Source organism: Benincasa hispida, chromosome 2, assembly GCF_027475165.1.
Source record: "Benincasa hispida cultivar pf3 chromosome 2, pf3_genome.v1.1, whole genome shotgun sequence".
NCBI classification, from domain to species: Eukaryota; Viridiplantae; Streptophyta; class Magnoliopsida; order Cucurbitales; family Cucurbitaceae; genus Benincasa; species Benincasa hispida.
The window spans coordinates 15959965-15985544 of NC_143479.1; the positions used below are offsets into that span (position 1 = coordinate 15959965).

General features: G+C 33.9%; 1 protein-coding gene across 7 annotated transcripts; it reads left to right on the forward strand.

Moving 5' to 3' along the window:
* Nucleotides 1–1035: 1035 nt before the first annotated feature.
* Nucleotides 1036–11450, forward strand: LOC120071389 (villin-4-like). 7 transcript variants are annotated; one of them, XM_039023650.2, is made up of 25 exons: nucleotides 1036–1421; nucleotides 1843–1938; nucleotides 3710–3790; nucleotides 4068–4167; nucleotides 4762–4830; nucleotides 4910–5146; nucleotides 5222–5399; nucleotides 5565–5697; nucleotides 5947–6109; nucleotides 6190–6337; nucleotides 6480–6580; nucleotides 7110–7265; nucleotides 7563–7631; nucleotides 7736–7804; nucleotides 7938–8075; nucleotides 8174–8302; nucleotides 8634–8781; nucleotides 8909–8919; nucleotides 9188–9328; nucleotides 9526–9651; nucleotides 9768–9833; nucleotides 10098–10428; nucleotides 10521–10723; nucleotides 10815–10981; nucleotides 11078–11450. In XM_039023650.2, exons 3-24 carry the CDS (start codon nucleotides 3735–3737, stop codon nucleotides 10926–10928), a joined length of 2886 nt encoding a protein of 961 aa, XP_038879578.2. In that variant the 5' UTR covers nucleotides 1036–1421; nucleotides 1843–1938; nucleotides 3710–3734; the 3' UTR covers nucleotides 10929–10981; nucleotides 11078–11450. The 7 variants fall into 7 exon arrangements, with proteins under 7 accessions (XP_038879578.2, XP_038879576.2, XP_038879575.2 ...); XM_039023647.2 differs by having other exon boundaries at nucleotides 1041–1421; nucleotides 3704–3790; XM_039023648.2 differs by lacking the exon at nucleotides 1843–1938 and having other exon boundaries at nucleotides 3704–3790.
* Nucleotides 11451–25580: the final 14130 nt, after the last annotated feature.

Genomic DNA, 25580 nt, shown 5'->3' on the forward strand with positions numbered 1-25580 from the left:
TAAAAAACACATACTCGTATACATGTTATATATATCAACAACGTGAATGTGAATCATATCCTATACGCGAAAAAACAATTAGAAGATGAGTAAAGAGAGAAGATAATATATAGAAATTTAGAGAATGTTTGAGGTGCTGAGTTGGTTACTATAGTTTGTGGGTTATATTAGTTAATTAGTTAGAATAGTTATCGGTCGTTTGGGGCACAAACTAGAAGTTAGTGGAGTGGGTTATTATAACCTATTTCATGTTTGGAGCACCAAATATAATAGTGGAGCGTACAACTATTTATAATCTACAATTAAGTATAATAAATACTATTCCAAAATCCACTTTGGTACAGTATTTACTATGCTTAATTGTAGGTTATAAATAGTTGTATACACCGTTGTTATATTGGATGCTCCAAACATAGAGTGAGTTATAATAATTCACTTCTAGTTGGTACTTCGAACGACCCCTTAGTAGATAGCTTTCCTTCAGCTTTGAGGTTGTGTTTATACTTAATTAGTATGTATATATATTAAAAATTTTAAATGCTAAATCATTGTTTAAAATTGTTAGTCTTGTTAGTTAGTTTTTATTGTCTTGTATAAAACCATAGATTGAAAGACCAATCAATAATAACATAGTAGAACTAATTTTATTATCAAGGATTTCAGAACAAAACCAACAAACAAAGTTGTTATTGTACTTAAAAAAACAAAGTTGTTATTAGAAGAGTTTAAAAGATTATTTAATGTATTGTTCTAGAATGTAATCACAAATTAAAAAAATACATAAACGAATTTATTTTAAAAAAAGATCTAATTCTTCTCATATCGTATTAATATTATTGAAAAATAGCACAAAATTTGATAAGTCTTGAATAAATAGACAAGTTTTGAGAAGTCTCTGTTTTTGAAAAATCAACAATGTACCATATTTGAACAGAATCTTCCACAGTTTCCATAAAAAAGGGAATTACTTTTGTGCTGGAACTGTACTGTCAAGCGTTAACATTACATAACATAAGCAAATTGAATTAGCATACCGATTTAGACTAATGGATTTCAAAACTGATTCAAAAATGGTGGAAACGAAAAAAATAGAAAAAAGAAACCCCCAAAAAGCAAAAGGAAAAAAAGCGGAGAGAGATTTTTGCTTCCTATCGCAAAGCCCCACCGTAGGCTTTTTGGCTGTGGTTGAATAATGGACGGTGACCGACCTTTCTCTCTCTTTCTTAGCAGCCAATCCTCACACCGCGGAAGTCAGCCAACCCATTTGCCAATTGCAATTCCCTGACCAACCAATTTCATCCCTTTTCATGCTTTAATTTATTGTCTATTTCAAAATGCAGAACAGACAAACTAATTCTGTGAAGAAGCAAGGGATTTCACTGTAAGGAGTAAACGACACCATTCTCGATTACATTTTACAGGTACCCATCTGGATATGTTTGTGTTTTTCTCTTGTTTGATGGTTCTTATTTATGTATTTTTTAGTATCATACTGTTCATTTAATCTAATTTCACCCTTTACTGTTGTAAATTTGAGATGTGATTAATTGGGTCCAGACTTCATTGATTAAAGAACATAAAATTTCATTTCAAAATTCATCTGGGTAATGTGGGTTTTGCGGTGAAAAAGGCTAATTCCTGTTAATTTATCTCGTTGGGTGGCTTTTTTGTTGTTGTAGTTAGTGATTTGCACGCCTGTCCTTAATCATTCCCTCCATATTCTCTCTCTGAATTTGTTATTCATATTATTTATTCTTCTTCTTCTCCTTCTTCCGCCTCCATTTTCTCTCCGTGTCTTTGCCTTCTTCCTCTCTCGTACGTTCTCTCTACTGGGTTGTGAAGATTGTACAAATTCCATAAGCTTCTACAAGCTGGGATTGGATCTGGGTGCTTGTTCTTTTTCCTGTTATTCATTTCCCTGACGTTTTATTCAACCAGGTACTTAAATATTTCGGCCTTTTCATTCCTCTTTATCTTCCTCTTATTCATATGGTGCATTAATTATGTTTATCCTAGGGAGTTTTAACCTTTCAGTTCCCTAAATACAACAAGATATTCCTTGTTCACTTGTTTTGTTCCTTGGTACCATTGACTTTGTGGGATATGCTTGTCGAAGAGTAAAAGTATATGGTATTTTCTTTGTTGAGCCTGAAAATTTTGTTAATAAAACACTTGCTCTGTTATGGTATATATCAAATTGAGGAATGAATTATCCAGTATGCAAATATGAATTATCATATTCATGCTGCAAAGCGCTTCCATGGGTTAGAATTTGAATGCTGGGAAGATCTTGCCATGTACAGTTGAGAATTGTATATGCATGTCACCTTTTATTTTTCTGGGTACGGAAAATTCGTTTCTAACTTCTGAGTGTTTGAGTCTCACAGTCATGTCTTCATATAAGATTTGATAATCTGATATATTGCTTATTGCACTTCCCACTCTCTAATTAATGGACCATCAGGTTTTGTTGATTTCATCATTTCGATGTATTTTGTTCTTCTGAGGTGCAAGCTTTACCGTCCGTGAGGTGTAATACTAGTTTCTTGGATTGTAAACATACACTTCGTTTAATGTTTCAACAGTTTGCCCTAAACTGGTTTAATGTTGGTTACATTTTCAAAAGGAAGCTCCTCATTACTTAAAATGCTTTGTACTAATTATTATTTACTTAGAAAATTTTGTTCAATTAGTTCATGTTGTGTCTTGGTATGAGCATCAAATCATTTAAACCGAGCCATACTACTCAGGTCTTATGCTTGAGGACATATATGCTTACATTCACAAGTAGGAGAAATGTTGGTTACACGAGATATTGTGTGAAAAGAAAGCATTAAAGATAAAGTTTTTTCTATGCTGCAATAGTTTACCTCATTAGATCGACAGATTACAAGAATATGCAAAGGAAGGGTGAATTCTCAGAGCGAGCTACGTTAGTGGTCTAGGATTTTGTGGATGCTGGCATGCCCTGCATCAAAGGAAAAAACCTTTATGAAAGCATAATATAAAGTGCTAAGCTTTAGTTGGATGATAAGTTTTTATTTGTGCAAAAGAGTAGTGGAAGAAAATTGGGCAAGCTCTATTCTTCGAAATGACGTCTGTTACAATTTGGAAAGGAAGACAGAGAATATACTGGGATAGGACAAGAGAATGACAGAGATCTATTAGGGATGCACCTCCTTGAAACACACTAAGTCACTAACTCATTTAATTCTAGATTTGGTTACTGGTTACTGAAATTGGAAAATAATTTTGTCTCTTCATAGTGAGACAAGTAGAATTGTCTCATAACTTCAATCAACATTTTTGGGATGGTTTTGTCTGTATTATTTATTCTTTAGTCAACAGAGATCTTAATGTCAAAACTAGTTTAGTATTTCTTATCGTTATCCCACGAGCAAGTCCTTGTGACTTCAGAATGTATTTTGCATTTTATGAGCCTCTTTTAAATTCAGCTACTTCACATCACTGTTGAGTTCATTGTAACTGTTTATGCCAATTTCATGACTCAAGGAGGTAATTTTACCTCAACAGTTCCACAGCTAATGTCACTTGTGAGAATTTTTTGGTAAATGAATTTTTTTGGTTGTGAAAAGGGGACTTCAACTTGTGATAAGATTTATTTTGATTCGTAGCTAGTCTCAACTCAATGATCTGTTACATTTGAAGAAACCACTTCACACTGACTTTATGTGCCCAAAAGTGGCAGGTAACCACAGAGTTGCCAATATAACATGGCTGTCTCCATGAGAGATTTGGACCAAGCTTTTCAGGGTGCAGGCCAGAAAGCGTATCCTTAAGTCATGTGACTTAAAGCATGCTTATTATCAGTACTTTTATGGTATATTTTTTCTATTTTCTAGTAAATCTAGCTTATGAGGTAAATTTTTTCCTATGGCAATTGATAACATTTTCCAACAAACCAAGTTTGCACAGTTAGTAAATATACTAAAATTTCATTTTAACAGTCTCTAACGTCTATCTTCGATCACTTTATAATATGATTTACAATTGCTTCATCTCTTGCATCTGGAGGTTTCTATTTCATTTTCCTTGACAATAGATAGTGGACTTGAAGTATGGCGCATCGAGAATTTCCGCCCTGTTCTTGTACCAAAATCATCTCACGGCAAATTTTTCATGGGAGATTCATACATAGTCCTCAAGGCAAGTGGTTTTGGTTTGGTTTTTTACTATTTGCTTTGACAAAATTTGTCTCGACACTAGACATTTTATTTTAATAGGTATCCTTAAACAAACATATTGCAGAACATTATTTTATGTTAAATAAGGCTGAACCCAATCTTTCTGCTCCAGATGCAGTGGATGTAGATCTGCTTCCTTTATGAAAACTATCAAAACGTTAGCTTCTCATATTTTCTTTTGGACAGTAGTTCTTAAATTAGTTGTCACGTGATCTGTCTCCTTGCATCTAATTCAATAAAGGTTAGATGCTAAAAGGATGAAGGAAAGAGATGGGATTTTGTTTCATTATTGACTTTATTAATCTGTTGTGGGCTTTTAGCAGACTTGGATTTGAGGACATAAAGCCTATTATGGTTATCCTATCCCCATTCCGTTTCTTCTTTAAAATGTATTACCCCTCCACGTTCTTTCTTATAAGGAATTGCAATCATTTTGATGAAGTAACTGCAACCTGCTATTACAGCAGCATGCCAGCATTAGAAGAAGAGGAGAAAAAAAGCCCCTTTTCGTTCTTGGTACCTCCAGTGATTCCTGTATTTTGTGTATTCTTTGCAGACCTCATCCTTAAAAAGTGGTGCTTTGCGGCATGATATTCATTATTGGCTTGGTAAGGATACCACTCAGGTAAGCTCAAATCAATCGGTTCTCGTCTGGTGGTTATTTCTTGGTTCACAAATTGAATTTTTAAGACCTGTCAATTTAGGATGAAGCTGGTACTGCAGCCATCAAAACAGTTGAATTGGATGCAGCCCTTGGAGGACGTGCTGTTCAGTACCGTGAAGTGCAAGGCCATGAGACAGAGAAGTTCTTATCATATTTCAAACCGTGCATTATACCACAAGAAGGTGGAGTTTCCTCTGGGTTCAAACATGCAGAGGCTGAAGAACACAAGACTACGTTGTATGTTTGCAAAGGAAAACGTGTTGTTCATGTTAAAGAGGCAAGTCTAACCTCAGATATGCAGCTGATAAGGAATTAGCTTTTCCATTTGCTAAGTTTTTCATTCTGTTGGCAGGTTCCTTTTGCTCGATCTTCACTTAACCATGATGATATTTTCATTCTTGATACCAAGTCTAAAATATTCCAATTTAATGGTTCCAACTCATCCATTCAAGAGAGAGCGAAAGCATTGGAAGTAGTTCAATACATTAAAGATACATATCATGATGGAAAATGTGAGGTAGCCGCCATTGGTAAGTAACACAGAAATTAGTAGTCCAGCGCTTTTTTTGTTTTTGTTTTGTTATTTTTATTTATTTGATTAATTTTGTTATTATGAGTTTGGTTTACTACGTTTGAAAGCTCATAGTTTCTACGTTTTTGTCACTCATAATCCAGTTATGTCTATTGTCATACAGAGGACGGCAAATTGATGGCAGATGTTGAAACTGGGGAATTTTGGGGTTTATTTGGTGGTTTTGCTCCACTTCCAAGAAAAGTGGTCAGTGAAGGTGATAAAACGGTTGATTCACATCCAACTAAACTACTGTGGTAAATATATTACCCTGTTTTGTTTTGTTTGTTTGTTTGCTTTTTTTTTTTTCCATGTTTCATGAGAAATCATGACCATATCTTATCACTAGTTACTTGCTGCATTTTCAGTTCATCCCTTCACAATAATGTATATTTTGGTGGAAAATAATCATATTTGCTTCCAAGTTCTATAATTCTAGCTTATTAAAGTGTTTTATTCAACTAATTAATGATGTAGTTCTGATAGTAGTTTGTATGTCTTTGAAGTGTTGAGAAGGGCAATAGAGAACCTGTTGAGGCTGATTCTATAACTAGGGAGCTGTTAGAGACAAATAAATGCTACATTCTGGATTGCGGGACAGAAGTTTTTATATGGATGGGAAGACATACTTCTCTTGATGGAAGAAAAAATGCCAGCAGAGCTGCAGAAGTAATTCCCTAGACCTCCCAGTTTATTTATTTTAGTTCTTATTGAAGACTTGAGAATTTTACATCTCTCCTTGTTAACAGGAGTTAGTTAGTGATCCTGATCGTCCACAATCACATATAATGCGTGTGATTGAAGGCTTTGAACCTATTATCTTCCGAGCCAAGTTTGATTCATGGCCTGAAACAGCTGCTGTATCTGTGTCAGAGGATGGTAGAGGCAAGGTTGCAGGTTAGTAAGAAGAAATTCTCTGATTTATGGTTCTTTTAGTAAATCTTTTGGTTTTCATTTTTCCCTGTTTTCTCACTGTAATGTTGACATTTCTCCTGCTATTGTGTGATGTTCTCATTTTTCTTTTGGGGTTATCTTTTAGCGCTTTTGAAACGTCAAGGAATTAATGTGAAGGGTCTTTTGAAAGCTGATCCCGTAAAAGAGGAACCTCAACCTTACATCGATTGTACAGGAAATCTACAAGTAAAGTTTCTAAAACTATCTAAAATTGGCTTTCTCTCTCTCTCTCTTCCTCCCCTTCAAGATAAGCTTCTGCAGTTGTAGTACCTTCTGACTTCTCTTGGGGAATCCAATTCTAGAAAATGTATGTTAACTCCTTCTTTTCTCCACAAGGTTCGATGAGCCATTCTAGAAATTATGGTACAATACATATTGATATGGCAGAAGAAGGAACTGACAACCTGGGATGTAAGAAATAAATGAACATTTGCTTCACAATCAGTTTGAATGTAGGAAGACAAACATGATGATGGATGTCTTGGAAAATCATTGGAAACCAACCATAAATTTATTGATTAATAGACACATGGTTCAAGAAGTGGTCTATTTTACTATGCATCAGCAGTGTTCCAATATGAAATAAGTTGAAATTTCTATAGCTGTCCTTAACATAGAGATATCAGTAAATATGGTTAGATAGTTACCTCTTAGTTGCCTATTAATAATCTGCATAAATGATTTACCCAATGCTGAAAACTCCCAAATTTTTCAGGTCTGGCGTGTCAGTGGCCAGGAAAAGCTTCTTCTTCCTGTCTCTGATCAATCAAAATTTTACACTGGAGATTGCTATATTTTTCAATATTCATACTCGGGAGAAGACAAGGAAGAATATCTCGTTGGAACGTGGTTTGGCAAACAAAGTGTTGAGGTAGTTTTAGCTTTTCATTCCTAATTGCCAATTCCTTACAGTCACCACCTCAACACCCTTGGTTGGACAAATAAAAATGGATTGTGTTGAAGTAGGAGTAGTGATGTTCCGATTTTGTCATGTTTGAAGCATAAAAATATTTGAATAATGGTAATTGGAAAGTTGTTAAAGGCAACACTTTCTATAGGAAAAGTTGTAAGCATAGAGAGATTTTTTGTGGCATGTCCGGGTTTGATTTTATATATTTATTATTTGTTTTTTGAGGAATATCTTATTAGTTCATTTCTTTTGAAATAGGGAGAAAGAGCCTCTGCGTTATCGCTGGCCAGCAAGATGGTGGAATCACTGAAGTTCCTGCCTGTCCAGGTAGCTTCCACGATTTAAATTGTCTGCTTAATAAAATGTTAAATACAATTACTTATTCTGCGCCATCTCTAATTGAGGATATCATCTTCGTTTCAAATTGCTAGGCTCGAATTTATGAAGGATATGAACCAATCCAGTTCTATTCAATTTTCCAGAGCTTTATTGTTTTTAAGGTATGTGTGGGTTACTTAATGGAAATGCATATAATTGTATTATATTAAATGTTTGCTTCTGGAGATAAATCTTTCTCTCTCTCTCTCTCAAGTTGAATTATTTCCTGAAGTCGAGTGATAAAAAATTTTGCAGGGTGGGTTGAGTGATGGATACAAGAATTACATCACAGAAAATGAAATTCCAGACGTGACAAATTCAGAAGATGGAGTTGCATTGTTTCGAGTCCAGGGCTCCGGCCCTGAGAATATGCAAGCAATTCAAGTTGAAGCAGTACGTTACTCTTGCCCCATGGTCTTTTGCAGTTTCGCCTTGTGCATACTTCACACTAATATACACATTGTCGTTTTTTCTTCTTTTGCTTCCATCAGGTGGGATCCTCTTTGAATTCCTCTTATTCTTACATTTTACATAGTGGCTCTACTGTTTTTACTTGGTGCGGAAGTCTTACCAATGCAGATGACCAGGAACTTGTTGAAAGATTTTTAGATGTGATAAAGGTGATAGTTATATGTTTTAATGAACACGAATTTGTCGGATGGTTGAGTTCCTATGATAAGAATAGCTGAGTTGCTTGTTACTTTTCATTGATGGGCACCATTATGAATCCAGCTGCCATTAGAACGTGTAAATCGTATGTTGTTAGTTAAAAGGATTTTGAGGGAAATAATCTCTCTGTGAAAACAAAAACTTGATGATCAGTTCAATTGGACATGGAATATTTCTCAACTATGCATTCCTTTGGAAGTTCTTTTCTACTTTCGTTCAGACATCCGCCTTTGAAGTTCATCTCTGGAAATGTCTTCTCATATAATTCCCAATTTTCTGCAGCCAAACTGTCAATCCAAGCCGCACAAGGAAGGCGCAGAGTCCGAACAATTTTGGGATCTGTTGGGAGGAAAATTGGAATATCCTAGTCAGAAAATTGCACGAAATAGTGAGAGTGATCCACACTTGTTTTCTTGCACTTTTGCAAAAGGTGTGTTCAATTATATTTCAATTGTAAAATGTACTATACCCTTTCATCATTATCCTTTGTTTTTGGTTTATAAGTCTAACTTTGTTCATGGCATTGATTTCGCTGCAAAAATGGTGGCATCATGCAGAAAATTTGAAGGTATTCTCTTCTTATTTATTTCTTGAAATCTTCTAAAAAGGAACATGCATCAATCAATTCTATCTTGAAACTTAAACAGGAGTTCTTAATTTCCTGTTCAAAAAAGTACTGCACCAAAGTTCCTGCGTTCTGTGTGCTCTGTAAAAATGTCTTATAGTATATGGTCTCAGGCAATGCCTTACGTTTCAGCATGGTGTCATATATGTTGTAAAAGAATTTCACAAGCAGTTGTTTCCTATATCTTCTTCAGAACTTTATGTTATTGCAGGTTGCTGAAATATACAACTTTGGCCAAGATGATCTGATGACAGAAGATATCGACATTCTTAGTTGTCACTCTGAGATCTTTGTTTGGGTTGGTCAACAGGTTGACCCCAAGACTAAAGTGCATGCTTTAAAAATTGGTGAGGTATGTTTTATTACTGTTCATCATGGGAATTCCTTTTTTGCTCTCTAACTTCTTTCTTCCACCAATCATCAGGAGATCGAATCTTTGTCAAAACTTGCAAGCTATCATTTGCTCTTATGTGTGCTATAATGTCTTTTACTCGTGGTTTTCTGGGTATATCTTCTTATTTTCGTTTTTTTTTCTCTAATTCTTGACAGAAATTTCTTGAGATCGATTTTTTTCTTGAAAAATTGCCACGCGAAACTCCGATATATATCGTCATGGAAGGAAGTGAACCACCTTTCTTCACACGTTTCTTCTCATGGGATTCTGCAAAATCTGCAGTAAGAATTATATGTTTATTAAGTTAAAATTATCTGTATTCCAAAATTCTGACAATAATCTGATTGCTTATTTCATTTGAATTTTCTTTTTGTTTCTTTTAATTATTCGAATACAGATGCACGGAAATTCATTTCAGAGAAAGCTTGCATTAGTCCGAAATGGCGGTACTCCTACTGTAGATGTAAGTCTTCTTCTGGTTCTTCTATTCAGTCATTTTTAAGAGCTGACCACTGCTCTGAAACAAGGTTTTTAAAAGTAAATTGAATAATTTGATCTTGACCTCTTGGGATCAATGATAATTAATACAATATTATGAGAGGTCCTTCAGCAACACATCTTACTTTGTTTCCTATCTTGAAAAGGGGTATTTGAGAAGGCTATTCAGCTACTATTTAGTTAGAATTTGTTAGATGTGTGTAGTTAACATTCTTTTTTGATGGCTCAGAAACCGAAGCGGAGAGCTCCTGTAATGTATGGAGGAAGGTCCAGTAGTGTGCCAGAAAAATCACAGCGCTCAAGGAGTGTGTCGTTTAGTCCCGATCGAGTCCGTGTGAGAGGAAGGTCGCCGGCTTTCAATGCATTAGCTGCAAACTTCGAGAACCCAAATGCTAGAAATCTTTCTACTCCTCCTCCAATGGTTAGAAGATTATACCCAAAATCTGTCGCTCCTGATTCATCAAGGCTGGCTTCTAAAAATGCAGCCATAGCAGCACTTAGTGCAAGTTTTGAACAGCCACCGCCCGCCCGAGAAGCTATTATACCTCGCTCTTTGAGAGGTATGAGTTCATCTAAGTTTCACCCACAGTTCATTTACAACCATCGCGATTACCTAGTTTAATAGAATTCCTCTTCGTTTGTGTTTCTTAAGGGAGCCTAGGTGCCTTGAAGCCGAAACCAGAGTCGGACAATAAGGAGAACTCCATGAGCAACAGAATAGAATCTCTTACCATACAGGAAGATGTGAAAGAGGGTGAAATTGAAGATGAGGAAGGTCTCACAATACATCCATACGAATCCCTTACAACAAATTCAAGTAATCCAGTATCAGACATTGATGTGACGAAGCGAGAGGTAAGAATTTGTTGATGAAACCATTGGATGAAAACCGACCAAATCTTTAATCAACATCGAGTTCTGACGTGTGGAATTTGAAAATGTGCAGACATACCTGTCGTCGGCGGAGTTCAGGGAGAAATTTGGAATGACAAAGGATGCTTTCTACAAGCTACCCAAATGGAAGCAGAACAAACTTAAAATGGCCTTGCATCTGTTCTAGATCTCCCTGCTAACAATCCCTTTGATTGCTCGTCGTCGAGTTTTGGTTGCCAGGTAGGTGATCGTTTTCCTTGCAACAGTATCGATTCGCTTACTTTGGCATTCCATAAGATGTTACTAATTGATTGCAGCAATATTATTCTTTGGCAGATGTTCAACTCAGAGTTCTTAATGGAGAGCCGGTCGGTGCATTTTAAGCTGTTTCTGCTCCCAAACATACTCAGAGGTGTTCTTAATTGGTTCTAATGCTTTTCACTAGCAGTTGAGTTAGTTGTGCGATATATTCTTTGAAAATTGGTTTGATGTGAGCAATTTTGGTTTTTGTTATCTAATTCTTTTCTTGTTCATTGGGTTTTGTTTTTTTTTTTAATTGAAAAAAAAAGGAGAGGAGAAAAAAACAGAGAGATAGCAGTTTACTTTTAGTTGTATTGATTGATGATCGAGGATGGAACCATGTACAGCATTGTAAAAATTAGTCCTCTCATTTTTGTTCATTTTTAAAATAAAAAGTGTGATTTTTAAATAGTATTTTCCACATTTTCTTCCTATGTGTGCTGTTTGTTTCACATTTTTCAAAAAAAATAATTGTTTTTGTTTATTGTTTCCTGACTTTTTTTTTTTTTTTGTTAAAATTCAACACTGAGTTTAGTTCATGCTCAACTGGCATTTGTATGTATCAAAAGTTAAGAGATCTTTAGTTCAAATCTCTCCATCCGAGTTGTAGTTAAAAAAAAAACTTCAAATAATTTTGCTTGAATATTATTAATTGAAATCTTCTGAAAGAATATTATTGGATGAGCATTATTGAATTTCTTATTTCAAACCATGGTCCTTTATTTATTTATTTATTTTTAATTAACAAGTTCTCAATAAATAAACTATATTTTTAAATGTTTTAAACTCCTAATAAGTTCTCTAAATATCGTTTTAAAAAACTTGTGTTTTCAATAAATTATTAAACATAAATACGATACGAGACTGCTGAAATTTATTAATTATGGCAAGGTTATTTTAATGGATAGTATGTTAATTTATTGAAAAATAATAATGGGTAGAAAAAAAAAGTATTCACAAATCTAGCATTAATTTTCTAAAGTTGCAAATATAGCAAATGTTTTAAATATGGTTTTTGTTTTTGTTATTATTCCAATTTTATCCTCATTTGTATATCAATGAGTATATTTGATAATACTTTTATATTTGGTATATTTGTAAAATTTTGAAAATCATACTAAATTTATAATTTTTAAGATATTTTTTTTTGCTATTCTTGCAATTACTCCGATTTCTTGGAAATAATGAATTTATGAGGATTTTTATCTTCCTTTTTGTTAAATTTTGTAGGTGATTCAAAAATTGAATTGGGGTAAAAATTGTAATTTAACGTGTCAAATTTGATGAAGGTGAAAGTTTTGGTTCGAAATGGATGCAAGTCACGAGTTTAGACTTAAAATTGATTTTCTTTCGTAAACTATATTATTCATGATTATTAAAAGTTATATTTTGTTTTTTCTTGAGATATTATTATATAAGTCTTGTTGATATTTGTTCCGTGTAGGAAAGTTCGAATATAGTTGATATTATAAAACTGAAAAAAAGTAGCATCTTTTGTTTTTTCTTTAAATAATTCTTTTTTTGAAACGTTTCTATACATTTTAAAAGTTTTTTTTTTTTTTTTTACTGTTTATTATTGGCCAAATTCTAATATTATTTCATTTTCTAATTATCGACTAATCCTTCAATAAAACTATCGAAGCTAAATCGTTGACAATACTATGTTCCTGAGAATAAAGAAGGTATGAAAATAAGTTGGTCCGGAGATAAGATGTCTGATAATAAAAAATGACGGGTTATGTATGGAAATAAGAATAAGAATAATATGTAAGAATAAGATGTTTGATAACGTGTTAAACTTTTTTTTTCAATGATAAAGTATAAAATTAATAAAAATTAATTCTCGTTTGTTAATTTATTTTTATTACATTAAGTTATTAAATTAATTTTAAGCCATTAAAATTTAAATGAATTTAACCACCCACCCTCCAATTTAATATATTTATTATCAATTAAATTTTTATATTACACATTTATATTATCAGTTTTGATTTAAAAAATATTGGTAATTAATTTAAATATCTATTTTTTTTATTGTAACTTTATTAATTAACTAATGGTTTAATGTTAATTATAAGCTATATATATATATATATATATATATAAAGAAGTTGATATAAACTAATTGATTTTAAATAATCAAATATTGTTTTAATTTTAAAAAATAACTATGATTATAGATTAAACTACAAGTACAAATGTACAAGATTGTTTAATTGAAAAAAATAACTTATTTTATTATTAGTTAATTAATTAATATTTTTTTTTTGTAAAAGACTAATTAAAATTTTAATAAATAATTTATAATGTTAATATATATTACCAATAAAAAGAGATTTAAGCAAATATAATCATGGTTATTCCTTTTTTTTTTAATAAAGAATATGGTTTTTCATATTAATTCATAATAATAGAATAAATTATTATATTAGCATTATTATTAATAAAATTAATTATATATGTCAATTATAAATTTAATTTAAACATATTTATAAAAATTAAATATAGTAATCACTATCAACAAAGAAGAAAAACAAATGAAATGAATAGATAAAACGTAAGTGAGAGAGAAAAACCATTAGAAATGAAGAAAACCCATCTATTTGGGTGGTTATGAAAAACTTCCGCAGATGGGAATATGAAATGTCTTGGAATAAGATGTTCTCATTCCCAAAGTTAAAAACTTGTACCAAACATGATAATAAAATATCATTTCTTATTCTCACCTCTTATTTCCATGAACCAAATGGGCTATTATATTTGTATTTCTTACCATACAAAATGTTAAAAGAACAAAATCTTTTGAACCATGCCTATTTGGTTTAACGAAGTATGTATTAACTCTTTTTGCCAACGAAATTAATATTTTGGTTAATGTCCATCAATATTTCATAAACGAAAAGCGTAGTTGATGGTTTGTTGTTCACTATTTTGTAAGGTGTAATTGTTCTTAATTTCGTTGCTCTCAACCTTCTTTTTTTTAGTTTGGAAGATCATGATACTTGTTGGCTTTCAATCTTGCTAATGAAGTTAGGTTGGTCGATTAATCGTTTTGCTTTAGTGTGCTCTTCCCAGAAAAAAAAAAAAAAACTCTTTTCGTCAACATGGACGTACGTAACTTAATTACATCCTCGACCAAGGGTATGTTCAAATTCAACCAATATGTTTGAACCAATTTTTTAAAAAGAATTTATATATAAATATATTTATTAACCACCGTCAGAATTATGATATTGGCGAAACAATATTTGTTTTGGGCATTAACTCCTTGGGCTTTCATGAATTGTCTCTGGTTTTGTTTCTAGTGGTATCTACCTAAGAGGTCGTTCTTCAAGTTGCCAAATCTATAGAATATTTCTTTCCTTATTTAACTTATTCAACATAATATTTTATTTGGGATGTTTTCTGTTTTGGTGATCTGATGATTTTATATGGGGATATTTTCCTTCATTTTGCTATGTTATTCAAACTCAAGTTGTCCTCCTACTAGGGCTGCTGCACATATTATTTTGTGAGATTATTAAGTGTATTTGACAGAAAATCTACTTCATTGCATCGAATTCAAGAAGAAGAGGTTTTGTGCTTTATTTGTGGCAACGTGTTCTTTACTTGCTCTTGCAGTAAGCATTTCATTGCAACGAAGATTGTTCAATCTTAGGTGGAGCCTAAGACATTATTGATCGAAAAGGATTTCTTACACTTTAGGGAGAGCTTAAGTTATTATTCATCAAGAAGGAAGTTCTCAAGACTTAGAGGGAGCCTAAGTTCTCAATTGAAGAGAGTTCATAAATAGAAGGAAAGATATCATTAAGTGAGCAGGAGTCTCACACACTTAGGAGGAGCTTAAGTGTTTCAACACTAATATACACATACTTAGGGGAGCCTAAATTCAAGTGAGAAGGAGTCTCACATATAAGGGGAGCCTAGGTGGTTAGCCAAATCGAGCTATACATGTATCACTGTAATCTTCGTTATTTACAGATAAGTACTGATGGAATGTACAAGCATGCAACAAAAGTAATCAAAATCAATAAGTACTCTAATTACACTTAATTTGAGTTCTTAAAGCATGCAAACATGATTTTATCAAAGAAGAGGATTTCCAGAACAGTTATCTTTGAAGAATCCTCCAAATCTGAGCTATTCTCCACGAATTTGAGCTTCAAATCAGCAGTAGACCACGAAGAGTGTCTTCTCTACTATTCTCAGTCTTGGATTTGAGTGGTGGAATTCAGTATTCAAGTGAATTGAAGCTAATTGATTGATGGTACAAAGTGAAGGAACTCTTAAACAAGAGAATCCATGAGCGGAAGCGGATATTTCCAATTTCACTGTGACAGAATTACCACACATACATTCTAACATACAGATATGCATTGTAACACTAATTACTGACATGCTTTAACAAATAAAATACAAAAGACTAAAAGAATTACCAGTTGAAGACTTTCTTCAATCAAACTCAGTCCAGCGGAAGCGAACTCCTCTACGCTCCTCATCGTCCAGCAAACAGTCGCCTACTAGCACCACAATCGTCTTCTTGATCAGCAGCGTACGAACCAATAACAACCGAGGACAACACCACCACTCGAAGCCCTCGGTATTCTCGGAGTGAGAATCCAAAGGGTGGACTTTGATGGAATTGGTAGAGGGGAGGAGGAAAAACGACTGTGTTGAACGAACAATCAAGTGGGAGATAGTAGAAGACTATCGTATAGTCGGGTGCTTATCGTTTAAAAAGGGGGTACACGATCATGTAGGTTTAGCTAAACGATTGTTTAGATCTACTCGGTGCACTAAGCAATCATATAGAAAACGTAAGCGATCATTTAGAAGTCGCGGGCGATCGTTTAGTGCGCAGGTATGCAATCATTTAGGAAGACGGGCACTATCGTTTAGACTCTCAACGCTAAACGATCGTATAGGTTCACACTATGAGCGATTTTTCTTGCGTGTCTTACAAAATGAAAACCATTTTCATTTTATTCTTCAGTTACAAGAACTGAATTCGAACTTATCACTTTTGCACGATTATAGAGAAATACTCGACCAATTAACTCATAATCGCCTAATTAATTAAATAATAAATATAATCATATTATATACTTAACCTACAGTTTGATATCATATATCTACTATAGTATTTTCTCCTTTACTTGATATAAATCATATTTATATTTAATTTCCTCCAAAATAATGTATCTCAATCATTTAGTCAATCATATCATATACAATTAACCAGTTCAATTATATTATATATAATCGAACTCCCTCTTGTCAATTTGAACATTTCAAACCGACCCAAAAATTGATTCTCAACTTTATCCAAGCTACCAAGGGGATCTTATGAACCTATGGGTCAAAACTCCAACGGTACGTGAATAACTAACTAAACTCTTTAGCTACGTGATCCACCATCCATTAACTGCCAGACATTGCACTAAAGACCAACAACTGAACTCCTCTTACCACAAATATATTTCTGTGTCCATCGGATATAACCAATCATGAGTACGATAACCCTTCACAGATGTTCGTAAGTACAATTGGGCCAAATTACCGCTTTGCCCCTGTAGTACATCTCACTTCTTAAGTACCACTGATCCCTCTAATGAACAATACAACATAGTCCAACTATGTGTGAGCACCTTTTGGGCCAAAAGAAGGTGTGTGGCGCCACATCGTTTAAGTCTTGGAATCAGCTCTTAAGGGAGTTATCTATCTACTTGCCTTTGCTTCAAGGAAGGAGTGAATTCCATCTTGTATAGCTGAGTTCCCAGCTCCCAAATCAGACGAATTCCAAAGTGGTAGGTTTGAGTCGGTGGCTTGGCCACTCGTACCCATGCAAATCAAAGGACCGCCTTCAATGGTAGGAGTTCCCAACTCACTTAGGATTAAGGTAATGTTACCTATGGTCATCCTAGTGAAGTGAAGTCTCTGCCATGAACGGTGTTATATAACGAGACGTTAACACTCCGTGGTCAGGTCTTATACAAACTCTTTGTATAGAACGCTCCCGCTCGCATGTTTCCTACACGAATGATCAGGATCAGACTATCTGTGACAAGTCACAATACTTGTGACCATTCCACAAAGCGAGCCGCATTCGTAGCGTTACCAAGATAAGGTTTCCCTCCTATATCCATATACTATAGACCATTTTAGTTATCCCTTAAGACATGATCCACTTGTATGTCATCACATATATGCTCAAGATACATAAAGATAACCAGGGATTTTAGATTTATTGGTTTGTGGTAAAGCAAATAAAACATTCAATTGAGCAAAATCAAGAAGTGAAGTAAAATATCATATATTATACATCACAAGCATTCGTACAAACGGTTTACAAACTACAGGACACGAGACTTTAGGACATCAACCTCAATACAAAGAGGATTTGTGAGAGGAAAAAATCTGCAGCCATTCAGAATTTTCAGCAACACTCTTTTTCAAATTCTGAAAATTGGAGAGGTTTTATGCATCATCTCGGAGATCCAACTCATTGACAACTCAAATGGAAATGAGAAAGTGGATTAAGTGTTTGATCAAGATAAATCCACCAAGCAAGCTTTAAAAAATGTGGATTTTTCCATTAACTATTAATTTTCAATTTAATTCAAAATTAAACAAATACAAAATTCAATTTCTAAAATTGAATTTGAAAATTGAAAATTAATTTGATTTTAATTAAACAAATTTAATTAATTAAATAAAAATTTAATATCAAATATTAAATTAATCAAACACCTAATTTTAAAACATGAATCCTATTGTAATCAATATTTAAATATTTTAAACTCTCCAATTTTATTTAATTTCGATAAATTAAACGTTTAATTATATCGAATATAATTATTCAAACTCTAATTTGAATTTCAACATTTCATATTCGAACCTTAATTTGCAATTTGAACACTTCAAATTGAAACCCTAAATTCAATTTGAATATTTCAAATTAAAATTCAATTTGTGATCCAATCACTAAATCGAATCCCTCTCGGGCCAATGAGTGGGTGTGACCCCTTGTTCAAAACCTAGATTCAGTACTTAAGTGAACAATCTTTCTCCTATCCCTTAATCGGGTAGGTGTGAATTTTGTCTTGCACCCTATTCCCTAGCTATCTACTCGGTCTTACCCCTGAAATGGGAGGCTTATTGAGCCGACACTGTTGAGTCAACCCTCATCTATGCAAATCTAAAGATAATCCCGAATAAATAGGAGTTTATAGTTAGCTCAAGATTAAGATCTAGTTACCTAGGTCATCTATTCGAAACAGTCAATTTTAAACAGTAAATAATGTTATCAAGTATGAATGATTTATTTCTTGGTTCGATCTTATGCAAACTCATTGCATAGGACACCCCCACTTCTCATGTCTCCATATGAACGATTCAGAATCTCACATCATTTGTAATATCTACAAATTGGGCTGCATTCGATAGTGTTGCCAGAATAAGGTACCCAACCTTATTCATATACTATAGACTGTTTTGGCTATTTACTCAAACTTGATCCATCTTTATGTCTCCACATAAAGTTCAAGTATTCATGTAATAGCCATAGATCTTAGTTTATTGGATTTAGTCATTACAAGTTCAATTTACATATTCAACAACACTATAATTGAATAAATGTCAATAGCATCTTTATTGATAATATAATATGTTTAACTTTACAAACTGTGAGTTTTAGGACATACAACTCAATAAGTACAACGTTGTAATTGGTTTATTTTATATATTGGTAGATTATCTTTCTTGGGCACACTGCCCCCCAAACGTAGGTGGTTCATCACCGAAATCGGGTTACAAATCCCTATATATTCATTCTTGATTTATTCTTCGTTGTCTTCTTGTTGTCTCTGCCTTTGCTAGGACGTTGTGTGAAATCTACAGATCATGGGCTCCAATTCCATTTAATTTTAATTTGAACGTTTCAAATTAATTTCTCAAGCTACTCTAAAGCTTAACCATTTACAAGCTAGTAGGGGACCTCGCGGACCTACAAATCATGGGCTCCAACGATCCGAGATTAATCGGTTAAACTCATTAGACTGATCTAATCCCCATTCGTTAACTAATGGGTCACTCCATTATAGCCCATAGTTGAACTCCTCTCATTGTAGATATATTATGTCCACTTTATGTAACCATAATCAGTAAGTCGATCCTTCACAGGTTGTTCGTAATCACAGCTGAGTCAAGATAATCGTTTTACCCCCGTGAATACATCGTGGTTCTTAACTTCCCACTGACCCTCTAATGAACAATTCTGATTCATAACATCTATGAATCAAATCCTCTCTATCATGAGAAGGCGGGGCCCTAATTATTCAAGACCTGGAATCAGTACTTAAGAGAACAACCTATCTACTAACCCTAAAATCGGGTAGGAGTGAATTCCATCTTACAGAGCTATGTCCCCAGCTATTCATCCGGGCTTATCCCTAAAATGGGAAGCTTATTAAGTAGTGTTGTTGGACTACTCTCACCGTTTGCAGATCAAAGGATCATCTCGAACAAATAGGAGTTCATAGCTAGCTTAGGATTAAGATCGAGTTAACCTAGGTTATGTAATAAATGAAACAGTCAGTTTTAACAGTAAACGATCGTTATAAAGAAAAGTGACTATTATCGTGGTTCAGTCTATATGCAAACTTATTGCATAGGATTCCCCCACTCACATATCTCAACATGAACGATTTGTGGATCGCATCGTTTGTAGCACTTTACAACTTCTTGTAATAACTACAGAGTGGGCCGCATCCAATAGTGTTACCAGGATGAGATACCCAATTTCATCCATATACTTATTAGACCATTTAGGCTATTTACTGTTAACTTGATCCTGTTTATGTCACTACATAAAGTTACAGCATTCAGACTATAGCCATGGATATGTTTATTGGATTTTCATAATGTTGGGTTTTATGTCTTAAAACTCATGGTTTGTAAATATTAGAACTTATTCTGAGAATTCAATAAAGTTGTTGTTGAATATATTGTTTTTTAGAAATCCAATAAACCTCTGTCTCTTGACTATTAGAAGAGTACTTGAACTTTATGTGGAGACATACAAGTGGATCAGGTTCGAGTAAATAGTCAAAATGATCTATATATGAATAAGGTTGGGTACCTTATTCTGGTAACACTATTAGATGCGGCTTACTCTGTAGTTGTTACAAAGATTTGTAAAGTGTTACATACGAAGTGATCCTAGTTCGTGCATGTTGAGACACAGGAGTGAGAGTGTCCTATGCAAATGAGTTTTGTGCAAGATCAGACCACGAAACTAGTCACTCTTACTTAATGCTGTTTACTGTTTAATACTGACTATTTCAAAGTGATGACTTAGGTAACTTAACCTTAATCCTGAGCTAAATATGAATTCCTATTTGTTCGAGATTATCCTTTGGTCTGCAAACGGTGAGAGTAGACAAATTACCTCTGCTCAATAAGCTTACCATTTTGGGGATAAGACCGGATGAATAGTTGGGAATATAGGGTGCAAGAAGGAATTCACTCCTACACGATTAGGGTTGGTAGAGAGGTTGTTCCCTTCAAGTGCTGATTCTGGGTCTTGAACAAAATGCCCCACCCTCTCATTTGCCTGAGAGGGATTCGATTTATTGATTGGATCACAAATAAATTGTTCATTAGGGAAACAGTGGAACTTAAGGAACAAGAGGTAATTTCGGGGGTTAAACAGAGATTCGACCCAACCATTATTACGAACAACCTGTGAAGGGTTAACTTACTAATCATGGTTATATCGAGTGGACATAATCTATCTACAGTGAAGGGAGTTCAACTGTGGGCTTTAGTGGAATCACCCATTAGTTAATGAATGAGGGTTAGATCGGTCTAATGAGTTTAGCCGATTAATCTCGTATCGTTGGAGCCCATGATCTGTAGGTCCGCGAGGTCCCCTTATTAGCTCGTAAATGGATAAGCTCTAGAATAGTGTGATAAGTTAATTTACAGTGTTCAAATTAGAATTAAATGAATTTGGAGAAATAATATTTAAATATGATTTAAATATTTGAAGATGGAATTGTGTTAAAAATTAATTTAATATTTGATATTAAATTAATTAGAATTATTTAAATTGTTTAAATAATTATTTATTAATTTTATTAAAGAAAATTAATTTATGAAATTAATTTTGTAAAATTAATAATATTTTCAGTTTTATTAAATAAAATTTATTTTTGAAATCAATTTTGATAAAATAGAAAAAGAAAAGAAAAACACAAAGTTGAAAATTTGATTTTCCATTTACTTCATGAACTAGCTCATCAACAACCCACTTTAACTCTTCATCTCATGCAACAAGCTTCTTTGCATGAATGTCTGCAATATATAAAAGATTTTGGAGTGTTTTGGAAGAGAGCAATCAAACAAAAATTTTGAGAAAAAGTAGAGAGAAGAAGGGTGTTCTTCTACATGGTTGCTGTTGTGAGCTTCTCCAAATTCACTTAATTCCAGCTTATTTTAAATCCCACTATTCAATCTTAAGCTCCAAGAAGATAGTAGAGAAGATCTTGGGGTGGTCTACAACAAGATCCTGTGGAGATTTGCAGCTGAATCGAAGTTTAGAGGAAGTTCTTCAAAGGTATGTCATGAAACTAATTTTTTCTGTTGAAGCATGTTTTCTTTTCTGTCAAAATTAATGAATTAGGGTGCTTATGGATCATGGTTTCTTCCGCTGCACATTGGTACCTTCCAACACATAATAAGATGCAAAATTAACAACTTTATTATTATTGATAAATAGAATGTTTAATACGAACTGCGAGTTATAGGACATTCCTAACAACGAGGTTGAACATTCAGAGCGTTGTGATGCTCGGGACAGCGTTGCAACGTTGAGCATTCTATCAAAAACTCGATACTCGATGCACGATGCTCCTTTACTCGACATCCTTTTACTCGATTATACTCAATAGCCTTTTACTCGATGGCTGGTTATACTCGGTGGAACTCGATGGCATCTTGGCTGGTTATACTCGGTGGAACTCGATGGCATCTTGGTAATTTCAACTCCTTTGAAGTCCAGATGTTCAAGTCAACTCTAAGTTACTTCAAATTAACACCGTTCTGCACCAAATGATTAATTCTACCTCTTGATTGTTTGGTACCTACAAAATAAGAAAATAAACATGTAAAATCCGATAACGAGCCCGAATTAAGCTAGGAATAATAGCTCTTTTTGAGAGCTATCAATGAATCTATAGCAAAACTTAATGTTGGATTGCTTAACATTGTCAATGAGTCATTTGCTCTAGGATAGAAAATTTCTAAAGAAAAGTTGATAAGGAAAGTACGTAGGTCTTTACTTAAGAAATTTGATATGAAAATTACAGCCATCGAGGAAGCTCATGACAATGAAAGTTAATTAATTATTTGGATATCTATTAACCTCTGAAGTGTCCTTGGAAGAAAAATTAGAAAAACGAAATAAAGGAGTTACTTTATGGTCCTCAGTTGAAGGGGAGCTTGATGTTTTGAATAGGGAGATTGATGAGTCTCTTGGTGATTTTATATCCTTCTTGTCCAAACAATTCAATCGTGTTCTCAAACAATTTAAGAGTAAGATAGGAAATCCAAGCTCTCGGAGTACCATATCAAAAGAAATCTTCCTCCTAAATAGTCTAAAACCGAAAATGCTTGAAGAGAACCTGACAAGGTTGGTTGTGCTAGCTACCAAAACAAAAAGAAGTTTTTCAAGTGCAGAGAGTGTGAAGGCTACAATCAATTTCAAGTTGAATGCTCAAATTTTTTAAAAAGGCATAATAGAAGTTATGTCTTGATCTGGTCTGATGATGATTCTGATGATAGTAGTGACTTTGAAGCTGATGTCAAGGCACTTTTAGTAATATCTTATCTAACACTTCGTCTTATGAAAATCCTAAGTTTGTTGTGTTCATGGAAAGTGAAAATTGTGAGAATAATCTCGTGTCATCTAATCCCTCATATTAAACATTGTTTAACAAGTGGCAAGACGAGTTGAAGGTTCTTGATGTTCAAAAGGAGAGGATTAAATCTCTAATGGCTGAAAATCATAAACTTATGTCTATAATTGCATATTTAAAATGTGAATTAAATCTAATTAAGCAGAGAAAGACTCCATGTACAAGTCAGTTAGAATGCTGAACTTAGGCACTGTGACTCTAGATTGAATTTTATAAAAAAGAGAAGCTGTTGTTCGTTCACTTCGTGATGCGAGATTATGAGTGTAGTGTATGAGGAAATTTGAAAAATAGGGTGCAAATATGAATGATGCGTTGATGATGCGTTAGTGATGCATTAAGGGTCGCGTGGCACTGCCCTTTATGCATTCAAGTTTTCCTGAATCGGATCCAAGTATAAATCCAATTCAGGTTCCTGGTAAGTCCAGGGTCGAACTCAGGGATTTAGATTAAAGCTAACGCAGAACTTACGTTGTAGCTAATGTAGAAGTATCCTAAATGAATGCAGAATGAGTTATCTACACTAAGTTTGTTGTGTGCGTGCAAAAAGGTACAAAAAGGTCAAGTAGAAAATAGGGTCAAGTTGAATGCTCGAATTTTTTAAAAAGGCATAATAGAAGTTATGTCTTGATCTGGTCTGATGATGATTCTGATGATAGTAGTGACTTTGAAGCTGATGTCAAGGCACTTTTAGTAATATCTTATCTAACACTTCGTCTTATGAAAATCCTAAGTTTGTTGTGTTCATGGAAAGTGAAAATTGTGAGAATAATCTCGTGTCATCTAATCCCTCATATTAAACACTGTTTAACAAGTGGCAAGACGAGTTGAAGGTTCTTGATGTTCAAAAGGAGAGGATTAAATCTCTAATGGCTGAAAATCATAAACTTATGTCTATAATTGCATATTTAAAATGTGAATTAAATCTAATTAAGCAGAGAAAGACTCCATGTACAAGTCAGTTAGAATGCTGAACTTAGGCACTGTGACTCTAGATTGAATTTTACAAAAAAGAAAAGCTGTTGTTTGTTCACTTCGTGATGCGAGATTATGAGTGTAGTGTATGAGGAAATTTGAAAAATAGGGTGCAAATATGAATGATACGTTGATGATGCGTTAGTGATGCATTAAGGGTCGCGTGGCACTGCCCTTTATGCATTCAAGTTTTCCTGAATCGGATCCAAGTATAAATCCAATTCAGGTTCCTGGTAAGTCCAGGGTCGAACTCAGGGATTTAGAATAAAGCTAACGCAGAACTTACGTTGTAGCTAATGTAGAAGTATCCTAAATGAATGCAGAATGAGTTATCTACACTAAGTTTGTTGTGTGCGTGCAAAAAGGTACAAAAAGGTCAAGTAGAAAATAGGGGGTCGTGTGAAAATGGTGTTCAGTGCAAGTGGTATGCGTCAATCTAAGTGAAATGTACACGTACAAGAATGCGATGCGGATGGAAATGACTTTACTTGTTTATCTCTGTAATGCGTTAGATTTTTGCTTACTTTCTATTCAGCACTTCTCAATGCGAATGTCATACAATTTCCTATCTCTAGGATGTATGCGTTAATCACAAATGCAATAAAACACTAGTGCTTCTATCTCTAGATGTACTAAGTGTTTTTAACTTAATGCTTGCTTGCTTACTCTCTCGAATAATTCAAGCTAAAGTAGCTTTTACCAAGTGATTTAGTTGGCTTAAGCATTTAGAAATAGACTTTGCATGAAGTTATAGATGCATCTAACGTAAAGTAAGTAATAAACAATGGCGAGGTGTAGTAGAACAAATATGTGAATTTATAAAGAAACAAATTGTCTTTACAAGATCAATATTCAATCAAATGAGATGAAGAGAATTAGAATTGAGATGAAAAGAAAAGAGTCAAGCCGCAGAGTACAATCTCTTGTCCTCTTTGACTCAATTTAAATTCATGTACAACCAACTTGTCGAAAAAATGGAAGAAAATTCTCTCTCGAGCTAAGCTTTCTCCACTCCTTGATCGACGGTGGGGGTGGATCTCTTCCTTCTTGTGTTCTTCTTGTCACAGTAGCACAACTCTAAGTCTCTAAATTTCAGAATTGTACAAAATGAGCTAATCTCTTCTTCTGGTGGGATTTCTTCTATTTATAGGCATTGTTCTTCATTAGCTTGATGATGAGGCAACATTAAATTCATACCCTGGTTAGCCGCTTGACACTCAAACACTTTTTCAGACGCTGCCAGCTGTAGATGCCCATGCTTACAAGTGGTGATTTGACATAAACAACCTGAATCAATGAACCTTTGTTGTGTTGAAATCCCTCCGACACATGCCCATAGTTGCCCGCGACACTTAGAATCTTTGTTGAAATCCTGCAATATTATGCGTTAGTGACACAGCTTTACGGCAATAAACACTCTTTTGTATGAGTTTGGTAGTGCTTGAGTAATTCCATGTGTTCTCTCTAAGAATGATGTGATTTTATCATTAAAAAACCCTAATTGTTCCAACTTTTGAGAGATAATAACTTGTATTTCTACAAGTTATCAGCTTCCAATGATAATGCAGGGGTAGGATTCTCGAAAAAGG

Excerpts from the sequence above, each read along its gene's own strand:
- LOC120071389 (XM_039023650.2), top strand. The coding sequence starts at position 3,735 with ATGGCTGTCTCCATGAGAGATTTGGACCAAGCTTTTCAGGGTGCAGGC. Across the intron at positions 5,400-5,564 it reads ATGTGAGGTAGCCGCCATTG|AGGACGGCAAATTGATGGCA; the intron begins GTAAGTAACACA and ends ATTGTCATACAG. Across the intron at positions 6,581-7,109 it reads ATTGTACAGGAAATCTACAA|GTCTGGCGTGTCAGTGGCCA; the intron begins GTAAAGTTTCTA and ends CAAATTTTTCAG.